The following is a 19,419-nucleotide window of genomic DNA, read 5'->3' on the forward strand; positions in this document are numbered from 1 at the left end:
AAACTGGAGGGAAGGAAATAAAATTGGAAGAAGGAAATAAACTGGAGGGAAGAGGGAAGGAAATAATAAAACTGCAGGGAAGGAAATAATAAAACTGGAGGGAAGAGGAAAGGAAATAATAAAACTGCAGGGAAGGAAATAATAAAACTGGAGGGAAGAGGAAAGGAAATAATAAACTGGAGGGAAGGAAATAAAATTGGAAGAAGGAAATAAACTGGAGGGAAGAGGGAAGGAGGAAAATAATAAAACTGGAGGGAAGTGGGAAGGAAATAATAAACTGGAAGGAAGAGAAGGAAATAATAAAATTGGAGGGAAGAGGGAAGGAAATAATAAAACTGGAGGGAAAGGAAATAAAATTGGAAGCAGGAAATAAAAAAACTGGAGGGAGGGAGGGAGGAGGAAATACAAAGCTCATGATCTCCCATGGCTGCATAATTATCTGCGTCTCATCCCAAACACAGACCCCTCCTCTCCTCTCCCCTCCCCACATGCCCAAAGTTGGGCCCCTTCCTCTCCTCTCCTCTTTTTGCTGAAAGAGAGCAGGGGGAAAAGATCCCCCACCTCCTGGGGAAGTGCGCGGGGGCGCGCCCGGCGTGCGCGCGCCACTCCCTCCCTCCCTCTTTCCCTCCCTCCCTCCCGGAGGCGCGTGCCCTCGGGAGGGCAGCTGCGCCCAGGCGCGCGTCACGTGCGCGCGGGTGACAGAATCAGCAGCAGAATCAGCAGCAGCAGCAGCAGCAGAGGAGGAGGCAGCAGAAGCGAGAGCGCTGCAGTTTCCCGGGCCTCCGCCGCATCGAGAAGGAGGAGAAGACTCATCCTCCTCCTCCTCCTCCTCCTCAGCAGCCGGGGTGGAGCGAGTGGGCTGCGCGCGCGGGTGGGTGCCAGAAGAGAGAGAAGGGAAAAAAAGGGGAGAGCCAAGCCGAGGAGCGAGCCGAGGGTGTTCCTCCACCCACCCCTCCACCCCGTCCTTTTCTGCATCGGGCCACGCGAAAAGGGATTTGGCCAGGATTGCCCTTTGGAAGGAAGGAAGGGAAAGGAGGACAGAGAGCACGTTCTCCGCACCACTATGGCGGGGCTCCATTGAAAACAGCAGGAGGAGGAGGAGGAGGAGGCAGAGGCAAAGCAGGAGGCAGGTCTCTTCCTTCCTTGCTTGCTTCCCTGCCTTGCCTTGACTCTCCGCCCCATCGCTGCGCTGCGTGGACTTCCTCGGCTTTGCCTCTCCTTGTGGGAAGGAAGAGAGGACTCGGGGCATCCGAGGGAAGGGAAGAGGGAGGGAGGGGAGGGCAGGGAGAGGGGCCTTTGGCTTTGACTTGAAGGGAGGGAGAGGAGAAGGAGAAGAAGACACAGCCCGGGCCTCTCTCCACCTTCTCCTTCTCCTTCTTCATTCTGATCCTCCTCCTGCTGCTGCTGCGCCTTTGGCGAGGCGTGTGTTGCGAACAAAGAGAAGGAAGGGAAGCTGTGGGAAGGAAAAAGAGGAGGAGGAGGAAGGCAAGGCAAGGCAGCGGGAGCCTCTGGACCGGGGACCATGGCGGACCGCAGCCTGGAAGGCCTCTCCTTGCCGCTGGAGGTGCGAGCCCGGCTGGCCGAGCTGGAGCTGGAGCTCTCCGAAGGTAAGGCTCTCTCTCTCCCTCTGCGCCTGGAGGAAGGAGGAGGAGGAGGAAGAGGAAGGAGAGCATCCTCCCCATCCTCCTCCTCTTCTGCCTCTTTGGGTGCCTCCCTGCCTCATCCCTAGCCTGGAGGGGAGGCAAGGGGTCGGAAAGGGCGCGGGGAGCGCAGTGGGTTGGGTTGGGTTGGGTTGGGTTGAGGAAGGAAGGAAAGCGCCCCTTAAAGGTGGACCGCAGTGTGAGTGAGTGAGTGAGTGAGTGTGTGTGCGGATATAAGCTCGAGCCGTCCTTCCCCTTTGGCCGGAGATAGGTCCTGCAAAAGGTGCCCAGTGGGTTGATGTTGGTGTGTGTGTGAGAGAGAAGCACCTCGTGTAAGAGAGACACAAACACAACCCACTGAAGAGGCAATAAATGGGATGTGGGAGAGAGAAACGCACACCAGCCCCAAAACCACCCCAAGAAATAGGTATGGAAGGGAATGATGGTGAGTGAGAGACACATAACTGAAAATATGTGGTGTGAGTGAGAGAGAGGAACACACACAGGCCAAGAAATAGGATGTGTGAGACACACAGCCCAAGAAATATAGTATATGCGTAACAAACAGCACTAGAAATAGTGTATGTGTAACACACAGCACAAGAAACACACACACACAGCACAGGAAACATACACAGCACAAGAAACACACACACACACACAACCCAAGAAATAGGATATATGAGACACACAGCACAAGAAATATGGTGTTTCTGAGGACCACAACTAAAGGAATATGGCGTGTGCATGTGACACACAACCCAAGGAATACAGTGTGTGTATGAGAGAGAGAGAGAAGCAAAGAAATGGGGTGTGTGAGAAAGACACAACCTACAAACTGAGTGAGAGAGAGAGACAGCCCAACGAAAGATAGTGTATGCGTGAAACAATGGTGTTTGTGAGCATCACTACTAAAGGAATATATTGTGTGACTCACATAGCCAAAGGAATGTGATATGTGAGACACACAGCCCAAGAAATGCACCATATATGTAACACACAACCCAAGAAATATGGTGTGTGTTGAGAACCACAACTAGAAAAATATGGCGTATGCGTGTGGCACACAACTCAAGAAATACAGTGTGTGTGTGTGAGAGAGAGAGCGATCCAAAGAGATAAAGTGTAAGAGAGATGCACAACCTACAAACTGTGTGAGAGAGAGACAGCCTACACAATATGCTATGGATGTGAGACACACACACATAACCCAAGAAATAGGATGTGTGAGACACACAGCCCAAGAAAAATAGTGTATGTGTGAAATAATGGTGTTTGTGGGGATCATAACTAAAGGAATACATTGTGTGTGAGTCACACAACCTAAGAAATATGCTGTGTGTTGACAACCACAACTAAAGTAATATGGCATATGTGTATGATATACAACTCAAGACATACAGTATGATAGAGAAGCAACCAAAGAGAAAGTGTGTAAGAGAGATGCACAACCTACAAACTGTGTGAGAGAGAGACACAGCCTACACAATATGTTGTGTGAGAGAGGCACATCCCACAAAACATAGTATAGGTGAGAGAGGAGCAGTATGGTGTGTGAGACAGACGCAACCAAAGAAATGCAGTGTGTGTGAGAGAAAGAGATGCACAACGAAGAAATGGAGTGTGTATGTGAGAGAGACAACCTACAAAATGTGTGTGAGAGAGATACACACACAACCCACCACATACTGTGTGAGAGAGACATGCAACCTACAGAACATGGTAGCACACAACCTGCAAAATATTATGTGTAAGAATTCCTGGCTGAAACATCTCCTCCTCTTCACCTCCCTGTTTCTCCTTGGAGCTCTCAAGAAAATGGTGTATCGATGTGTGTGTGTTTGTATGGAAAGCAAAAGGGTGCATATGATTCCTCCTGGTGTTTTTTGGGTTGTAGTTGGTGAGGGCAGCAGTCCTTATGGATGCTGTCCTTTGCCAGGCGGAGGGGCCTGGGCGGGGAGGGCACATTGATTCCTGATGGCGCCTGTTGTCTTCTCCTCTCTGTGCCGCCTGAGCTGGCTGTGGAGAAATGTAGGAGGTTGTGTTCAGCTGATGATAAACCCATCTCCTCCTCCTTCTCCTCCCTTTCTGCTTTGCCTAGTCTTCCTGACACAGGGCTGAGAGAGAGAGAGAGGAGGAGGAGAAGCAGCAGCAGCAGAAGGGGGCTTTTCTCCCATCCACCCTTTTGGCAGGAGAGCCGTTGAGCCTTCCTTCCTTCCTTGCACGCTTTATTACAGAGGATGGAAAAATCTTTAGGGCTGGGCTTAGAAGGGCTCTCATCCTGCCAAGAAAAGACAGTCTTCCTGAAAGAAAAGGAGGCAAACAAAAAACACACCGCCCTGCTTGTTCCTTGGAGAGGTTCAGGGCCACCCTCACAAGGCCTGCGCCTGAGGTTTCCTGCCTAATCAAGTTTGAGAGAAATAATCTGTGCTTATTTGTGGCTTTGATGGGCGGAAAAACCTCAGGAAAAGAGTCATTAAGGTTTCTAGGGTGGCTCTCTCTCTCTCTCTCTCTTTTAAATGGCTGACATCTTATTCTCTGTCTTTAAATGAAAATGGTGCATTTTCTCCATTTCGATGCTTGAGGAAGTTCTTTACTTTACAAAGGGCATTGTGCCATTTTCCTAGGATTCTTGTCTCAAACCTACTGCCTTCTTCCATAATAATAAAACATCCAAAAAAGGCAAAATAATGGCCTCTAGATACGTGATGGCATTTTATATGTGTATTTCAGGGGGTTTCATTTGTTGCTGTCTCTCCGTACGTATGTATCCAGATGCCACACACGTTTCCAATATGATTTGACGTGTTTCCTTTTCCTATCCGTTTTTTCCCCCTTCTGGCTCGGTACGCAATATAGGGAGCTATTCAACTGCCTAAGAAAGGGAATGCTGATATGTCTGTGGTGTTTTGGATTTTGTGGGGGGAAAGGACTGCCCTTTCATGTCCCTCTGGAAGGTTAACCGAGTAATGTTTGAAAGACAAGTGGCTGAGGAAGAAAATAGCCCGATTTGTTCCAACGGAAGCCTTGGAATAGTTTGACAGAATGCATTATCTCTTCTTCTCTTTCTTGATAGCTTTTTTTTTTTTGGTTGTAACGGTTTTATGAGGGCTTCTAGCCAGAAAGTAAAATGCACTCACTGCCAGTCCATCAGCAGGGAGGAGTTGGCGTTGACATTGTATTTTCCTTTTAACACTTTCAGGGGGAGGAAGGAGCCAAAGGACTGAGCCACTGGGATTGTTATCTTTTGGTGCATTCCTTTATAGACTGTGTGTGTGCAGTGGGAGGGTTGCCAGAGCTGCAAAATGTTCACCTGTAGCAAGGGTTAAAGCAATATTGACCCATTCATGCTTTCTGCACATCGATTTGGCCTTTTCTAAACTAACAGGGAACCTCATCACACTAGAAAATGAATCCACTTTAAATCTGGTTGTTGCCTCCTGCAGAATTCTGAGATTTGTAGTTTAGGGAGGATCCTTTAACAGCCTCACTAAACTACAAATCCCAGAATTCTTTAGGAGGCAGAAACCAAATTTAAAGTGGATTCATTCTCTAGTGTGATGAAGTACAGGGAGAGGTGAAAATGCTTGTTACAGTGTGTCGTATGTACCAATTTATACACAGAAGAGCTTCAGTATATGTATATGCAAATCTGCACAGTTTGTGTGTGACATTTTGCTACAATGCTCACCACACTTAAGCATATTTATAACCCATTTGGGATCCAGTAAGACATTTCCTCAAAATCATAAAAAACCAGGGTGAAATTCTGTTGCAAAGAACAGATGGCTCATGTATAGCACTTCATCTTGCTATTTATACAGGCAGCCTCTGAGTTACAAACATCCAACTTACAAACAACTCAAAGTTAAGAATGGGAATGAGGGCCCTTCCAGATAGGCCCTATATCCCAGGATCTAATCCCAGGTTTTCTGCTTTAAACTGGATTATATGAGGCCACATTGACAGTTAATCTGGGATAAACAGAAAACCTGAAATATGGGGCCTGTCTGGAAGGGCCCTAAGAAAACAGGAAGTGAGAAAAATCTACCCTCGAAAGAGAAATTCACTCTTGGAAGAGTTTTCATAGGGAAAAGGTGTTGCCACTGAAGCTTTATCACCAATCCTTGTTTCCACAACAAGCCTAATTTTTCAGTTCTCACAGGGACAGAAAGTGAGGTGAAACCTTCTGAATGGGGACACAGACAGAAAAACAGACATAAACATTGGGTTTTTGTAGGTTTTTTCGGGCTGTATGGCCATGTTCTAGAGGCATTTAGCAAGAAAAAACCTACAACAACCCAGTGATTCCAGCCATGAAAGCCTTCGACATAAACATAAACATTCCCTATGCTATCCAAAGTGCTTATATGGTTGGAGTTACACTATCTTGTTTGTAACTGCCTGTATTTATGTCAAGAGAATGGATGAGATGTACAGTTCCAACCAATGAACTGTATTTATTCCTGAAAGAGTATGCATGTTTAAATGGGCTTGCTATTAAATAGGTGGATTGCTTAGAAATTAATTCATTTCTTTCTTTCAAAGTTACCCACAAATATATTTACCTATTTCATAACAAATTCTTTTCTTTCTTGGTGATACCAAATGGCATTTGAATAACTGAATGTCAAACAGTTTTTAAGTGATTTGTCATAAAATCCCTTTTTATACAGAAACCAATCCTAAATGGGATTATGTTTTAAGAAAGTGTCCTCACTGGGAAGCTGCCACTCAGTTACAGTTACAGAATTACGGTGTAATTCTGACCATGACGTGAGGCCTGATAAAATCAGGAAGATTTTTTTAAAAAGAAAAATAATGTTTACCCAAAAAGTAAGCCCCATGAAGTCCAGTGACTGAGATGAAGCTGCATACTCACCTGTAAGGAAATATCTTGATTTTACTTCTCTGGCCCCTCCCACACAGCTGGATAAAATCCCACATTTCCTGCTTTGAACTGGAATATATGGCAGTGTGGACTCAGATAACCCAGTTTAAAGCAGATATTGTAGGATTTTCTGCCTTGATATTCTGGGTTATATGGCTGTGTGAAAGGGTCCTCTGTAAGTATCTGTGGCAGTGGTTCTCAACCTGTGGATCCCCAGGTATTTTGGCGTACAGCTCCCAGAAATCACAGCCAGTTTTCCAACTGTTAGGATTTCTGGGAGTTGAAGGCCAAAACATTTGAGGACTACTGATCTTTGGGAAGGGAGCTGGCATGGTGTAGTGTTTTGAACAATGCTTGGCCATGGAAAGGCCATTGGGTGACCTTGGGTCAGTCACATACTCTCAGTCCCAGAAAATCTCATGATAAGTTCACTTTAAGGATTGTCAGAAGTCAGAAACGAGGAAATACCTATGGAGTTGTGTTACAACGCCTTCTGTCCTCTTACTAGAAACAGCTCCATTGAACACAGAGTACCAATCAATGCATTTATGAACATTTGTATCTTGATTAGTTTTTAAAAAGAGGACCCGAGCATCCACAATTTCCAAGAATTTTTTAAGTCCTCTGACTGTAACATCTAACACACAAAGTCACTGTATTTTTATACTGAGATAGAGATGTTAAAGTGTATACATTGATTGTGTGTCATGGTTGGCAGCCACGTTGTTTACATTACTTTGGTTTATATATGCCTCCTCCTATTTGAGGAATAACCCCCCACATTTTATGTTGAGATGGGAACCATTAGACATGTTGGGACCTGTACCAATGGGAGTTGTAATTCACTGACATCTGGAAAGCCACAGTTGTTCTCTCTTTAGGCAAACCAAGAGTATCAAAATTGATTTAGATGAAGCACGTGTGGAAACAGATGGGGTAGAAAACTTTCCAGCCAAAGTAACTGCCCAATTAAAGGACCTTTCTAAGCAACTCTGTTTTGTTTTACCAGCACTGTCCAACAGCAACACATAATCAGATTGGTTCCAGTTCATCTTTTTCTAGGATAAAAAATGGCAGCTGTTCTTCTCACTTGAAAAAAAATAATCTTCATATATTTAGATACTATGGCAACAATTCAAAATATATTTTGTTGCTGTATGTCTTCAAGCCATTTTGGACTTATGGCGACCCTAAGATGAACTTATTGTGGGTTTTCTTGGCAAGATTCTGTTCATAGGGTGTTGCCTTTGCCTTTCCTCTGAAGATGGAAGAAGGTGACTTGCCCAAGGTCCACCACTGGGTTTCCATGATTGTGCAGGGATTTGAACCCTAGTATCCAGAGGCCAATGCTCAAACTACTATATCAGGTGGACTATCTATATACTTAATTGCAAGGCTTATTTAGGCCACTCATTGTTTCTTCTGCTTCTATTGAGATGGTAGTAGTGAGCAACTAGTGTTGTGAATCATAGGGTAATCATTGTCAATTTTTTTTCATGTCAGGAGCAACTTGAAAAACCACAGGTAGCTTCTGGTGTGAGAGAATTGGTGTCTGCAATGATGTTGCCCAAGGGATGCCCAGATGTTTTACCATCCTGTGAGAGGCTTCTCTCATGTCCCTGCATGAGAAGCTGGAGCTGACAGATGGGAGTAGTGAGCAACTAGTGTTGTGCATCGTAGGGTAATCATGGTATTTTTTTAATGTCAGGAGTGACTTGAGAAACTGCAAGTTGCTTCTGGTGTGAGAGAATTGGCTGTCTGCAAGGACGTTGCCCAGGGGACGCTTGGATATTTTACCATCCTGTGGGAGGCTTCTCTCATGTCCCTGCATGAGAAGCTGGAGCTGACAGATGGGAGTTCACCCTACTCCCTGGATTTGAACCGCTAACCTTTTGGTCAGCAGTCCTGCTGGCACAAGGTTTTAACCCATTGTGCCACCAGTGGCTCCTTCTTGCGATGGTAATGAAAGCCTTCTATTTGAATTTTAAAATATGGAGCATGGCCCTATGTGTTTTACTCATAAATACATTCTGTTGAGTTCAGTAAGACTTAACTATTAAGTAGTTGTGATGACAGGGTCAAGTGTGTATGTGTACTGTTTATGGTCATAGGATACAGCAAATGACAAATGACAAAAGTAAAAATGCCTAAAACAAAGGCATAAAATATGAAGGCACAAACATTCCAGTTGTGATTGAACTTGAAAAGAATAATTAAAATATTTGTACTCATTAATTATTTTCTTTCTAAACCAGTGTCCTGATACTTCTTCAGTTGAGAGATAGTCAAAGTGATCCATTAGATTTGGACAGCAAATCCTATTATTTTGTCTAGGCCTGAGGGAATTGAAGACCAATATGTGGAGGGCCACACATTCCTGGAGCAAGAGAAATCACCATTGGGATTTTTAGATTTTAGTAATGCAATAAAATATTTATAAAAAATATGGAAACAAAGCCCCCATGTTATTTCCAATTTTCCTCTCAGAAGTTATATGTGCATGCATATTTCCATACCTACCTCATTAACACTTAAACCAGTACTGAATATTTTCACTATGATATGTGGTTGAATTTTTGAAAGCTGCTAGTACAAATTGTTGAGGTTGATAAATATGTACTCATGCTTATATAACAGCAACTGTGCCACTGTATCATGTATTAACCACATCGTAAGTTGAGACTCATAATAAGGTAGATTACTGTTCTGGGAAAAGTCATATGTGTAAAACAAGTAATAAAGGGCTACATTCCCTGTAGAACTGCCTTCATGAATATATAAATCAGCCCTGATATAGTGATATATTGATGTAAGGCATCCAGACAAGTAGTAGGTACCTGCTGGTGGTTTTCTGGAAATAATTTTGTCAAATGTGGGGAAATCATATTCAATAAATACATGAACACATGCTGTTGGTGGGTTTGTTTTTGTTTTGGTCATAGCAAACCATAGAGAAGGAGAGGAATTCATTTGTAATAACAAATTGCTATCTTATTCATAAATTTCAGATTGAAAGTAATGTTCACTAACATACTTAGCAATAAGGATGAGTAAAGTATAATCCAATACAATAGAGTCTCACTTATCCAACCTTCACTCATCCAACATTCTGTATTATCCAACACAGTCTGCCTCCCGCCCAGATCCACAGCTGTTTCAATACATTGAGATGTTTTGGTGCTAAATTCATAAATACAGTAATTACTACATAACATTACTGTGTATTGAACTGCTTTTTCTGTCGATTTGTTGTCAAACATGATGTTTTGGTGCTTAATTTGTGAAACCATAACATAATTTGATGTTTAATAGGCTTTTCCTTAATCCTTCCTTATTATCCAACATTTTTGCTGATCCAACGTTCTGCCGGCCTCTTTATGTTGGAAAATCCAGCCTCTACTGTATGTTGTTGGTCTCCAAATTTCAGCAGCCTTTGCTATCATCACAAAAGTTGAGGAAAGGTGAGAGTTTCAGTTTGACAGCCCCTTTTCTGTAGGTACTTAATATTGCTACATTTTGCCTAGTCTCAGCTTCCTGATCTCAGTTTTTCATTTCATCACTTTTCAAGAAGTATTAGTCATTTAATGTAATAGGAACAGTACTAAATCATATTCTCCTTTAAGGTTTGGTTTGAGAGATTGCAGCCAATATGTAGAGGCCATTAAAATTATGCTTTAACACATTCTAGTGCAGGCATGGGCAAACTTCAGCCCTCGAGGTGTTTTGGACTTCACTCCCACAATTCCTAACAGCCTCGGGCCCTTTTCTTTCCCCCCTCAGCCACTGGGGAAAGGGCCTGAGGCTGTTAGGAATTGTGGGAGTTGAAGTACAAGAAAGGGGGAAAAGGAAGGGGCCTGAGGCTTAGTAATTGTGGGAGTTGGAGTCCAAAAAAAGGGGGAAAAGGAGGAGCCTGAGGCTGTTAGGAATTGTGGGAGTTGAAGTCAAAAAAGGGTAAAAGGAAGGGTCCCGAGGCTGTTAGGAATTGGGGGAGTTGAAGTCCAAAAAAAGGGGGAAAGGGAGGGTCCCGAGGCTGTTAGGAATTGGGGGAGTTGAAGTCCAAAACACTTGGAGGGCTGAAGTTTGCCCTTGCCTGCTTCACAGTATCTTGAATGGGCTGTATTTTGCCCATGCCCATGCCTGTTCTAGAGTTTGCTCATGCCTGTTCTAGAGTATCTCAAATGGACTGTATCTCAGACTCATAGAACACTTGAGCAACTGCAGTTCCTCCTAGTACTTTCAGAGAGAGTTTGGCATTTGCAGAGTTTACAACAATACATCCCAATGTTTTCATGTAGTAAGGAATCTAATAAGTGTGTGCATGTGATCTGCATACAATAATGTGTTGTATTACTTTGTGTTACTATTCATTAGCATGGAACATGGTCCATAAGCTCACACAATTTGGTCCACAAGTCCAGGAATTTGGGAAGGGATGTTGAGTGCATCATCTGTGGTTGTGTGGGTTCATATTTGCGTATTATGTTGTTCAACCAGCCGGTTCCATAATTTGGACAGCTGCCTTGTATTTCAGGTGTAGCAACTAAAGATAGCACTGCTTTCTTTGGTTGTGCTTTAGGCATGTAAAATACTACTGATACTGCAAGGCACTCCTCACTGTCACTAACCAGGTATTCTGTTGACTCTATTATTGTTTGTGAAATACTCCCTTGCTTGGAAATAACTGTGATATCTCTGCTGATCTGCGTAGGTGTACAATGCCTTGGAGAGTCTTAATTAGTAGATTGGTCTTGCGTTCAAGCGATCTCTGTGAGAGCTGTTCACCTGTTCCTCCTGTAAGGACCTCCACTTGTCTCAGCACTGTGGCACCAAGTGTGTGGAGCTTCTATCTACCCTTGGGTATAACGAGTGAGACTTTATTTGTGGCATCCAAACAATGGATACAACTCTTGAATTACTGACATGTGTCAGATCTCATCCACACCCATAATACTGTTGTAACATTCTCAAAGGCATAATACAGCATTTATTAAATAGATGTACAACATACAGGTAAATATGATTTATGCAACACATCTAAATTCTTCCTAATCCTGACTAAATTATACTCTCATATTCCTATCTGACCAAATGTCACACTCAGTAGCCTTTTAAAAATCCAATTTGAATAGTCGGCCATTCATCACTCACCCCTAACATTCAAGGCTCCTGGCATTAATCGCTCCCACAACATTCAATGATAGTTTATTTTGTTACACTTATTATACATTACATATATACCCATACCTTAATTTCTCCAATAAACACAAACATTTAAAACACAGTACAGGCAGTCCCCAAGTCATGAACAAGATTGGTCCTATGGGTTTGCCCTTAAGTTGAATTTGTATGTAAATCAGAACAGGTAGTTTTTAGAAGTGTAACTCCAACCATAGGGAAGGGTTAACACCATTGTGATGTGTGTTTTTCTGTCTGTGCCCCTATTTAGAAGATTTCACCTAGTTCCTGTCCCTGTGATCATTGGAGTTTGAAAAAATGGTTTGTTTTTGGAAACAAGGATTGGTGATCAAGCTTCAGTGGAGACACCTTTTCCCTTTGATAACTCTTTCAGGTGTGGATTTCCCTTCTTAGGGATAGATTTTCCTTACTCCGTGTTGTCTCACATTTGTTTTTAACTGTGAGTCAAATATAAATGTGATGTTTGTAACCTGGGGACTGCCTTTATATAACATCACAGGACTAGTGGCCTGCTTTGCTTAATTGATCTATTTCTATTATATACTGTATATACTCAGGTATAAGCCTAGTTTTTCAGTCCTTTTTTAAGGTTGAAAAAGCCCCCTCGACTTATATGTGAGGGGCATGCCTTCGTGTCAGGACCCTCACCTCCGCACAGCAACCCAGCTCTCCTTCCTCTCCTTTTATCTTGTGCAGCGTGCATCTTCCTCTCCTCCTCTCTCGGGGCCAGTCTTCCCTACTTTTCCTTATTCATATACACACAGCATTTCCCCCAAAATGTGTAGTAAAAATAAACTATGGTGATTATTGGAAGGATACATAAGCACATTTATATTGAAGAAGGTTAGAATAATGATTTAATGATTTAATCAAGATGATTCCTTGCTGAAGCTGAGTTCCTCTCATCAGATGAGAAACTGACCAGAAGAGTTTTTTGTTTGATTAGCTTAACAGACATGGCATCCATAAATATTATTCCTCTTTCCCTGGGTCTAAATAAAGGCCCATAGGTTTTCAAGCCCTGTTTGTTTCGTTTCGAAAGACAAGTGGGAGAGTTAAGCTAGTTTATAATGACTCATTTTAATTGCCCTGAAGATCATATTTGGGTTACATGCTCTCTGGTTTTGTTACCTTCCTTAATACAAAGCTGGAGACTGAGCTGTAACCAAGCAATGGCCTCCAATGGCTTATCAGGCAACCTCCTTGTGTCCCAGGTATGTAAGCCAGCCTAATCTCTCTGAGAAGGTGAAAATGTGTTGTGCACTCTAAGTGACACTTCTCAAGGTAAGCACTGAAGCTTAATTTTATGACACTACTGTAAACTTCCCTGGAGGTGTTTCCAGTCTGATCTGAGAACAGTGAAGGTGTGTACAGGTGTTCTTTAAAGCAAAGTGACAGCAGTGTGGTTGCAGAAAACATTATCTTGAAATCACATGACATGGAAATTGGCCCCATTGATTTTAGTAGATCTTCATTCTTTGTAGCTTCCTAGTTCAGGAGAATGGACCATAACTCCATATGAGACAGTTCTGAGTATCTCATCAGACTGCACACCCCAGAATTGTGTAGGATGGAGTGATGACATTGATAGTGGTATCAAATGGGTATAATGCTATAGTGCAGATAAGTACAGCACTAATCAGCCTGAGGGAAGATGGGATGACTACAGATTTTGGGTTACTAGTATGAAGCCTGGCAATGGCCCACAGGGAACTCTGACATGGGCTGGTCCATGAGGTAACAAAGAGTCGGAAATGAAGTATGAAGTCTATGGTCATTTCCTGGAGTATGGACTGGTTTGATCTTCTTGTGGTCCAAGGCACTATCAGAATTTTCCGCCAATACCACAGTTCAAAAGCATCTATCTTCCTTCGCTCAGCCTTCCTTATGGTCCAGCTCTCACTTCCATAGGTTACTACGGGGAATACCATTGCTTTAACTATGCAGATCATCGTTGCCAGTGTGATGTCTCTACTCTTCACTATTTTACCGAGATTGGTCATTGCTCTCCTCCCAAGAATTAAACGTCTTCTGATTTCCTGGCTGCAGCCTGCGTCTGCAGTAATCTTTGCACTTAGAAATACAAAGTCTGTCACTGCCTCAATGTTTTCTTCCTCTATCTGCCAGTTATCAATCAGTCTGATTGTCATAATCTTGGTTTTTTATATTTAACTGAAACCCAGCTTTTGCACTTTCTTCTTTCACCTTGGTTAGAAGGGTCCTCAATTCCTCCTCGCTTTTGGCCATCAAAGTGGTATCATCTGCATATTTTCAATAGGTTCCATTAACTGAACTGTAGAAACAGATTTTTGTGATGCAGTATGTGGGCTTCTACAACTATTCTTTGTGAGTTTGTTGTTCAAGCCTTCAAGTAACATGTTCATGGATTCATTATCATTCCTCATACAGGATAGCTTAGCTTTGAGTTCCTGGTTGTTAGGGTTTTGAGCTAAACGACCCAACTGCAATTGTGAGATTTTCAGGTATAGCTTGGAAATAATAATAAGATTGCTTGATACTGTGGTAGGAAATATTTTAGGGCATTGTGCAAGTGTTAAAATAATTGCATAAGTGGGTATGTTTTCTTATAGCTTGATTTTTTTCATAGTTCAGTCTTTCCCTAAATGCTCACATTGTCCTCTCACTTTTGTTTTGATATGTGTGGAACTCAAACATTGCAGGGCAGGTGGGCTCAGGCTGCACAACTATGCAGTCCAATATGGTATTTATTTATGCAATACTAGAAGAGTTTACCTATATGGAATTTTAATGGTTGTTACAAAATACAGATTATTTTAAGTGTGTAAAAGAACTGATGCTTCCAGAGCAAAGATGAGGGAAATTAGTAAACCTCTAATAACTTGATGGCTATTTTAGAGTACCCTGTTTGATTCAAAGGGGCTTGCTCCTAATCAAGAAGGAGAACTGTTGCAGTTGAAAACTTTGCATACTCCGATACCAGTTTAAATTAGGCAAATAGCAGTTACTTTGTAATCTACTTTACAATTTGTTTAGGGTCAACATGGTAACTGTACAACCCTCAGAAGCTTGCTTTCACATTAAATTTATGATGCATGATATTGTATGGCCTGTTCATTTGCATTCTGATTAAAAGTCAGGAAAATAAGCTGTTGCAAATAAATTATGTAAGTGCTTAAGGAACTATAGTTGCTTTGCATTTTATTTCTTGCTGTACTTTATCTTGCTTTTGATTTTATGGTTCTGTGATCTGTTTTCTGTCTGAATTGTTTTGTTTATTGTGAGCTGTTCAGCAAACTTTTAACAGCATGGAATACAAATGTAAAACAAAGAAATGGGGCGAAATCAGAAATTGTTTCCAACTATGTCATATATTTAATTTTAATTCCTCTTCCATTTGTTTGTTGGTTGGTAGATGTTTTTATTCTTTGGCTGTATTCACATAGAGGTTTAAAAGGTGACACTCAGCATTTGGGATGCATTCACTCCTCTGTGTCACAACAAGAGGCAGGAACTAAGAGAACAATAGATCAATGACACACTTAGTTAAATTGCAAATGGTGTAATGGCCAAATGAAATTCTTCCTACTTCTAATCCTTAAGAGATACTGATCAGTCTAGATAGAACCAGCCTACCTAATTTGGTGTTTTCTAGAATCGTAGAATCACTGAGTTGGAAGAGACCTCGTGGGCCATCCAGTCCAACCCCCTGCCAAGAAGCAGGAAAATCAATGTTTAGGTAGAATCTCCTTTCCTGTAGTTTGAAGCCATTGCTCTATTGTGTCCTAGTCTCCAGGGCAGCAGAAAACAAGCTTGCTCCCTCCTCCCTATGATTTCTCCTCACGTCATGGTCATCATGCCTCCTCTCAGCCTTCTCTTCTGAAGGCTAAACATGCTCAGCTCTTTAAGCCGCTCCTCATAGGGCTTGTTCTTCAGACCCTTAATCATTTTGGTTGCTTTCCTCTGGACACATTCCAGCTTGTCAATGTCTCCCTTCAGTTGTGGTGCCCAGAATTGGACACAGTATTCCAGATGTGGTCCGACCAAGGCATAATAGAGGGGTAGAAGTTAAGATGTGAGAAATTGCATCTCATTTTAAGCAGATTACCTCACGTCTGTATGAATCCAAGGGATCTGTATCTTTGGTAAACACTGCTTGTTAACTCTGTACATGTAACTGTCAAGGGTTTGCTTTATATTGGATGCTAGGTGCATGAAGTGCCACCTGGGCAACTTCTTACTACAAACTTTTCAAAGCTTAATTTAATGTATACCAGAGGAAAGCTGCAAATCACCTCTTAATGTTGTTGTTTATCCGTTCAGTCACTTCTGACTCTTCAGGACCTTATGGACCGCCCTATGCCAGAGCTCTCTGACAGCCATCACCACCCCCAGCTCCTTGAAGGTCAAGCCAACCACTTCAAGGAGAACATCCATTCATCTTACCTTTGGTTGGCCCCTCTTCCTTTTTCCTTCCATTTTCCCAGCATCATTATCTTTTCTAAGTTTTCCTGAGTTCTCATTATGTGGCCTTCATCTTTTCCTCTAATATCCTTCCATCCAAGAGTAGTCAGGCATTATTTCCTGCAGTATGGACTGGTTTGATATTCCTTGCCAAAGAAAACCTTATGAAATTAATGCTGGCAGGTGAATTGAAGGCACATATACACAATTTAGTAGTAAAGATAGATATATAGAGAGATAGGCAGGCAGGCAGATAAACAGTTCTAGGATTTGACTGTACTGTTATATCCTGCTGCTTTCAAACTGTGCTTAACATCACAGATTTCCATGGTTGTGTACTCTTAAAACATCCTACATGTGTATTTAGTTTTTTATTTGTCCCATGGCTTTTTCATTACATCTTTCAGACTTTCCGTAGATATTAATTTGTTTTGGATTCACTGGATCATTTCTGCATCCTATGTTTGTAGATTAGTTTTTGGCAGTTTCTCTCTCCTTTCCCTTCGTCCCTCTTCCTTGCCTCATTATGTGTCAGAACAGTGCTGCTTTCTCCATAGGGGAGCAAGGTCTCCATGCACCAGAATTTGTCCTGTCAGCAGAAAGGAGAGAGCTTTCCCAAGATAATGTGACTGGCAAGCTTCCATGGAAAAAAAGAGGCCAAATCCACATGTATGGATATGCTGAGTTGGAGATCCTGGTTAGCTCAGCTCTGATGATGATAGCAACTGAGTGTTTCCCAGAGAGCAGTTTCCAGAGTAGAAAGTAACTATGGCCAAACTTTCCACAACCCTGTCATCTTGGGATATAACTTAAATTTCTGTGTGTAGGAAACATAACGATCTGGATTTATCCTAGGGTCTTTGTCAGCTTTCCTTGTGAAATAGTTGCAGAAGAGCAGAAATGACCTTCCAGCAAATATTAATTCTATTGGCTTTCATGACCGGAATCACTGGGTTGTTGTGAGTTTCTGGGCTGTATGTCCATGTTCTAGAAGCATTCTCTCCTGACATTTCACCTGCATCTATGGCAGGCATCTTTACAACTTCTGAGGATGCCTGCCATAAATGCAAGAGAAACATCAGGAGAGAATGCTTCTGGAACATGGCCATACAGCCCAGAAAACATACAACAACCTAATATTAATTCTGCTCTTTGCTGCTCTTGATTTGCATAGTAGCAAAGAAATTATATGTTGTGTGCATCCAACATTTTGGCTACATCAAGAGTGGGAATCATATGACCCTGGAACTTGTTTCCTAGCATTTCACTCTATTGCCTAGGGCTGCGGGGATTTCAAGTTCAATATCACCTGGCTGTATGATTCCCAGTCCTTAGATTGAGAGATAATTGAAGTTTTTTAAAAACTTGTTGTCATTTTTTTTGATCTACTCATTTCATTTAAATAGAATAAGTTTTTTTTTTTTTGTCGTGCCAGGAGTGACTCCTGGTGTGAGAGAATTGGCTCTCTGCAAGGACGTTGCCCAGGGGACGCCTGGATGATTTTGATGTTTTTATCATCCTTGTGGGAGGCTTCTCTCATGTCTCCACATGAGGAGCTGGAGCTGATAGAGGGAGCTCATCCGCCTCTCCCCGGATTCGAACCTGCGACCTGTCGGTCTTCAGTCCTGCCGGCACAGGGGTTTAACCCACTGTGCCACTGGGGGCTCCAATAGAATAAGTAAAAGCACTAGAATAAATTTAAGAAGAAAGTGATTTTGTCAGTCCAGAGAAACAGTGCCACTAAGAGAAATCGTGTACTCTTTGTATTTGGAAATTTGTTTCTAATATGAAATATTAATGGCTGGTATGTCTTCTCTGATACGTCTGAAGTATCACAATCTCCATTTAGTTATCCTGGCTTCTAGGAAAAGTTCAGAAGTCAAAATGACTAAACTGAAGTTGTACTTTGGACAAAAAGACATGACTCACTAGAAAAAGCTAATAATTGCTTGGAAAGGTAGATGGCAGTAGGAAAAGACCAAGACTGCTTTACAGAGGCATAGACTCAGTAAAGGAACCCACAACCCTAAATCTGTAAGACCTGAGCAGGACTCTTGGGCACAGGAGTTTTGTGATTTATAGATTCACCATAAGTCAGAGCTAACAGCCACTGTGCATACAAGTAAAATGTATATTGCTGCCATGTCTGGCAAGAGTTACATCTCTGTACATGTTAGTTACATTGTTTTTGTTTGTGAGTGAGAATGAGATACAATGTGAGCTTCCACATGATGTTGGACTGCAACTTCTATAAGATGTAACACAAAGTCTCTTTGTCCCTGATCTGAGAGTTCAAGTTCCACCGAGTTCCTTATTTAACTCAAGTAACCAAACTGACTAATTCACGGTATTTTATTAAAGGATAATGGCCAAAACATCCTGAAATTCAGTGCTGATCCTCAGAGGCCATGATAGAAGCTAGAGCACACATGGGCAAACTTGGACCCTTCTTCCAGGTGTTTTGGACTTGGTAACTCCCACATCTGGAAGGAGAGCCCAAATTTGCATGTGCCTGGGCTAGAGGCACCTCAGGGAGATGGCATCTTTTTGTGCCACATATGTATCTCTCTCTCTCTCTCTGGAAGTGAAACAGCAGGCTTTTATGTCATCAGACTGCTTCAGATGTTACCATTGTTACTACCATGTGGTTTGTTATTGTTATTATAGTACTTATATTTATTTCTGTTTCAATACCTTGAGGCAGCCTGTCTTGAAATCCTCAGCCCAGATTTCTGAACTCAGGGTAACCATTCTGGGTCAGCCACCTTGAGTTACTTATATAAACAAGCTCATATGGATGATTGGTAAAGCAGATCATAGTGAGATAGCCGCTTAAAACTTAGAAACAGAAAGTGTGAGGTAGGTAGGTCAACCTTGCATTTGTCTCAAGCTATTCTGAGCCTGGGAAGTTTCTTTTTAGGGTGTTAGTGCAGGCTGAGAGGCTCTGGGAATTTCACTCCAAAAAGTAACTTTTCTGAACTCAGTCATGTTGCTCAGTACGTGTGTGCGCGCGCGCACACACACACACAAAGTTGTCCTGATAGTGGTTGAAATGGCCTCACTCATTTGAGGCTGTATTTCACATAATGAAAACACCAAGCAGAACTGCAGCCATGTAGTTGAGTACAAATAGCTTATAGGTTTAAATTTGCTAAGACCTTTTTAGTACTTGGATTTTTAAAAGACCTTTAATGGGTATTGCTTGGATTAGTAGTTTACTCTGCTAACATGTTCCTCACCCCTTCACTG

General features: G+C 42.3%; 1 protein-coding gene across 6 annotated transcripts in view; it reads left to right on the plus strand.

The window, feature by feature from the left end:
• Positions 1 to 664: 664 nt before the first annotated feature.
• The window catches only part of DIP2C (disco interacting protein 2 homolog C), a 339,072-nt gene continuing 320,317 nt past the window's right edge, over positions 665 to 19,419 (plus strand). For 4 of the 6 annotated variants that reach the window (XM_060782555.2, XM_060782556.2, XM_060782557.2 and 1 more), the window contains exon 1: positions 666 to 1,607. In XM_060782555.2, coding sequence (XP_060638538.1) covers positions 1,523 to 1,607 — 85 coding nt within the window. In that variant the 5' untranslated portion in view covers positions 666 to 1,522. Of the gene's footprint in view, positions 1,608 to 19,419 lie in introns of all 6 variants that reach the window. The other 2 variants (XM_060782554.2, XM_060782559.2) reach the window with 2 other exon arrangements.

This window comes from Anolis sagrei, chromosome 6 (genome assembly GCF_037176765.1).
Source record: "Anolis sagrei isolate rAnoSag1 chromosome 6, rAnoSag1.mat, whole genome shotgun sequence".
In the NCBI taxonomy this organism is placed as follows: domain Eukaryota; kingdom Metazoa; phylum Chordata; class Lepidosauria; order Squamata; family Dactyloidae; genus Anolis; species Anolis sagrei.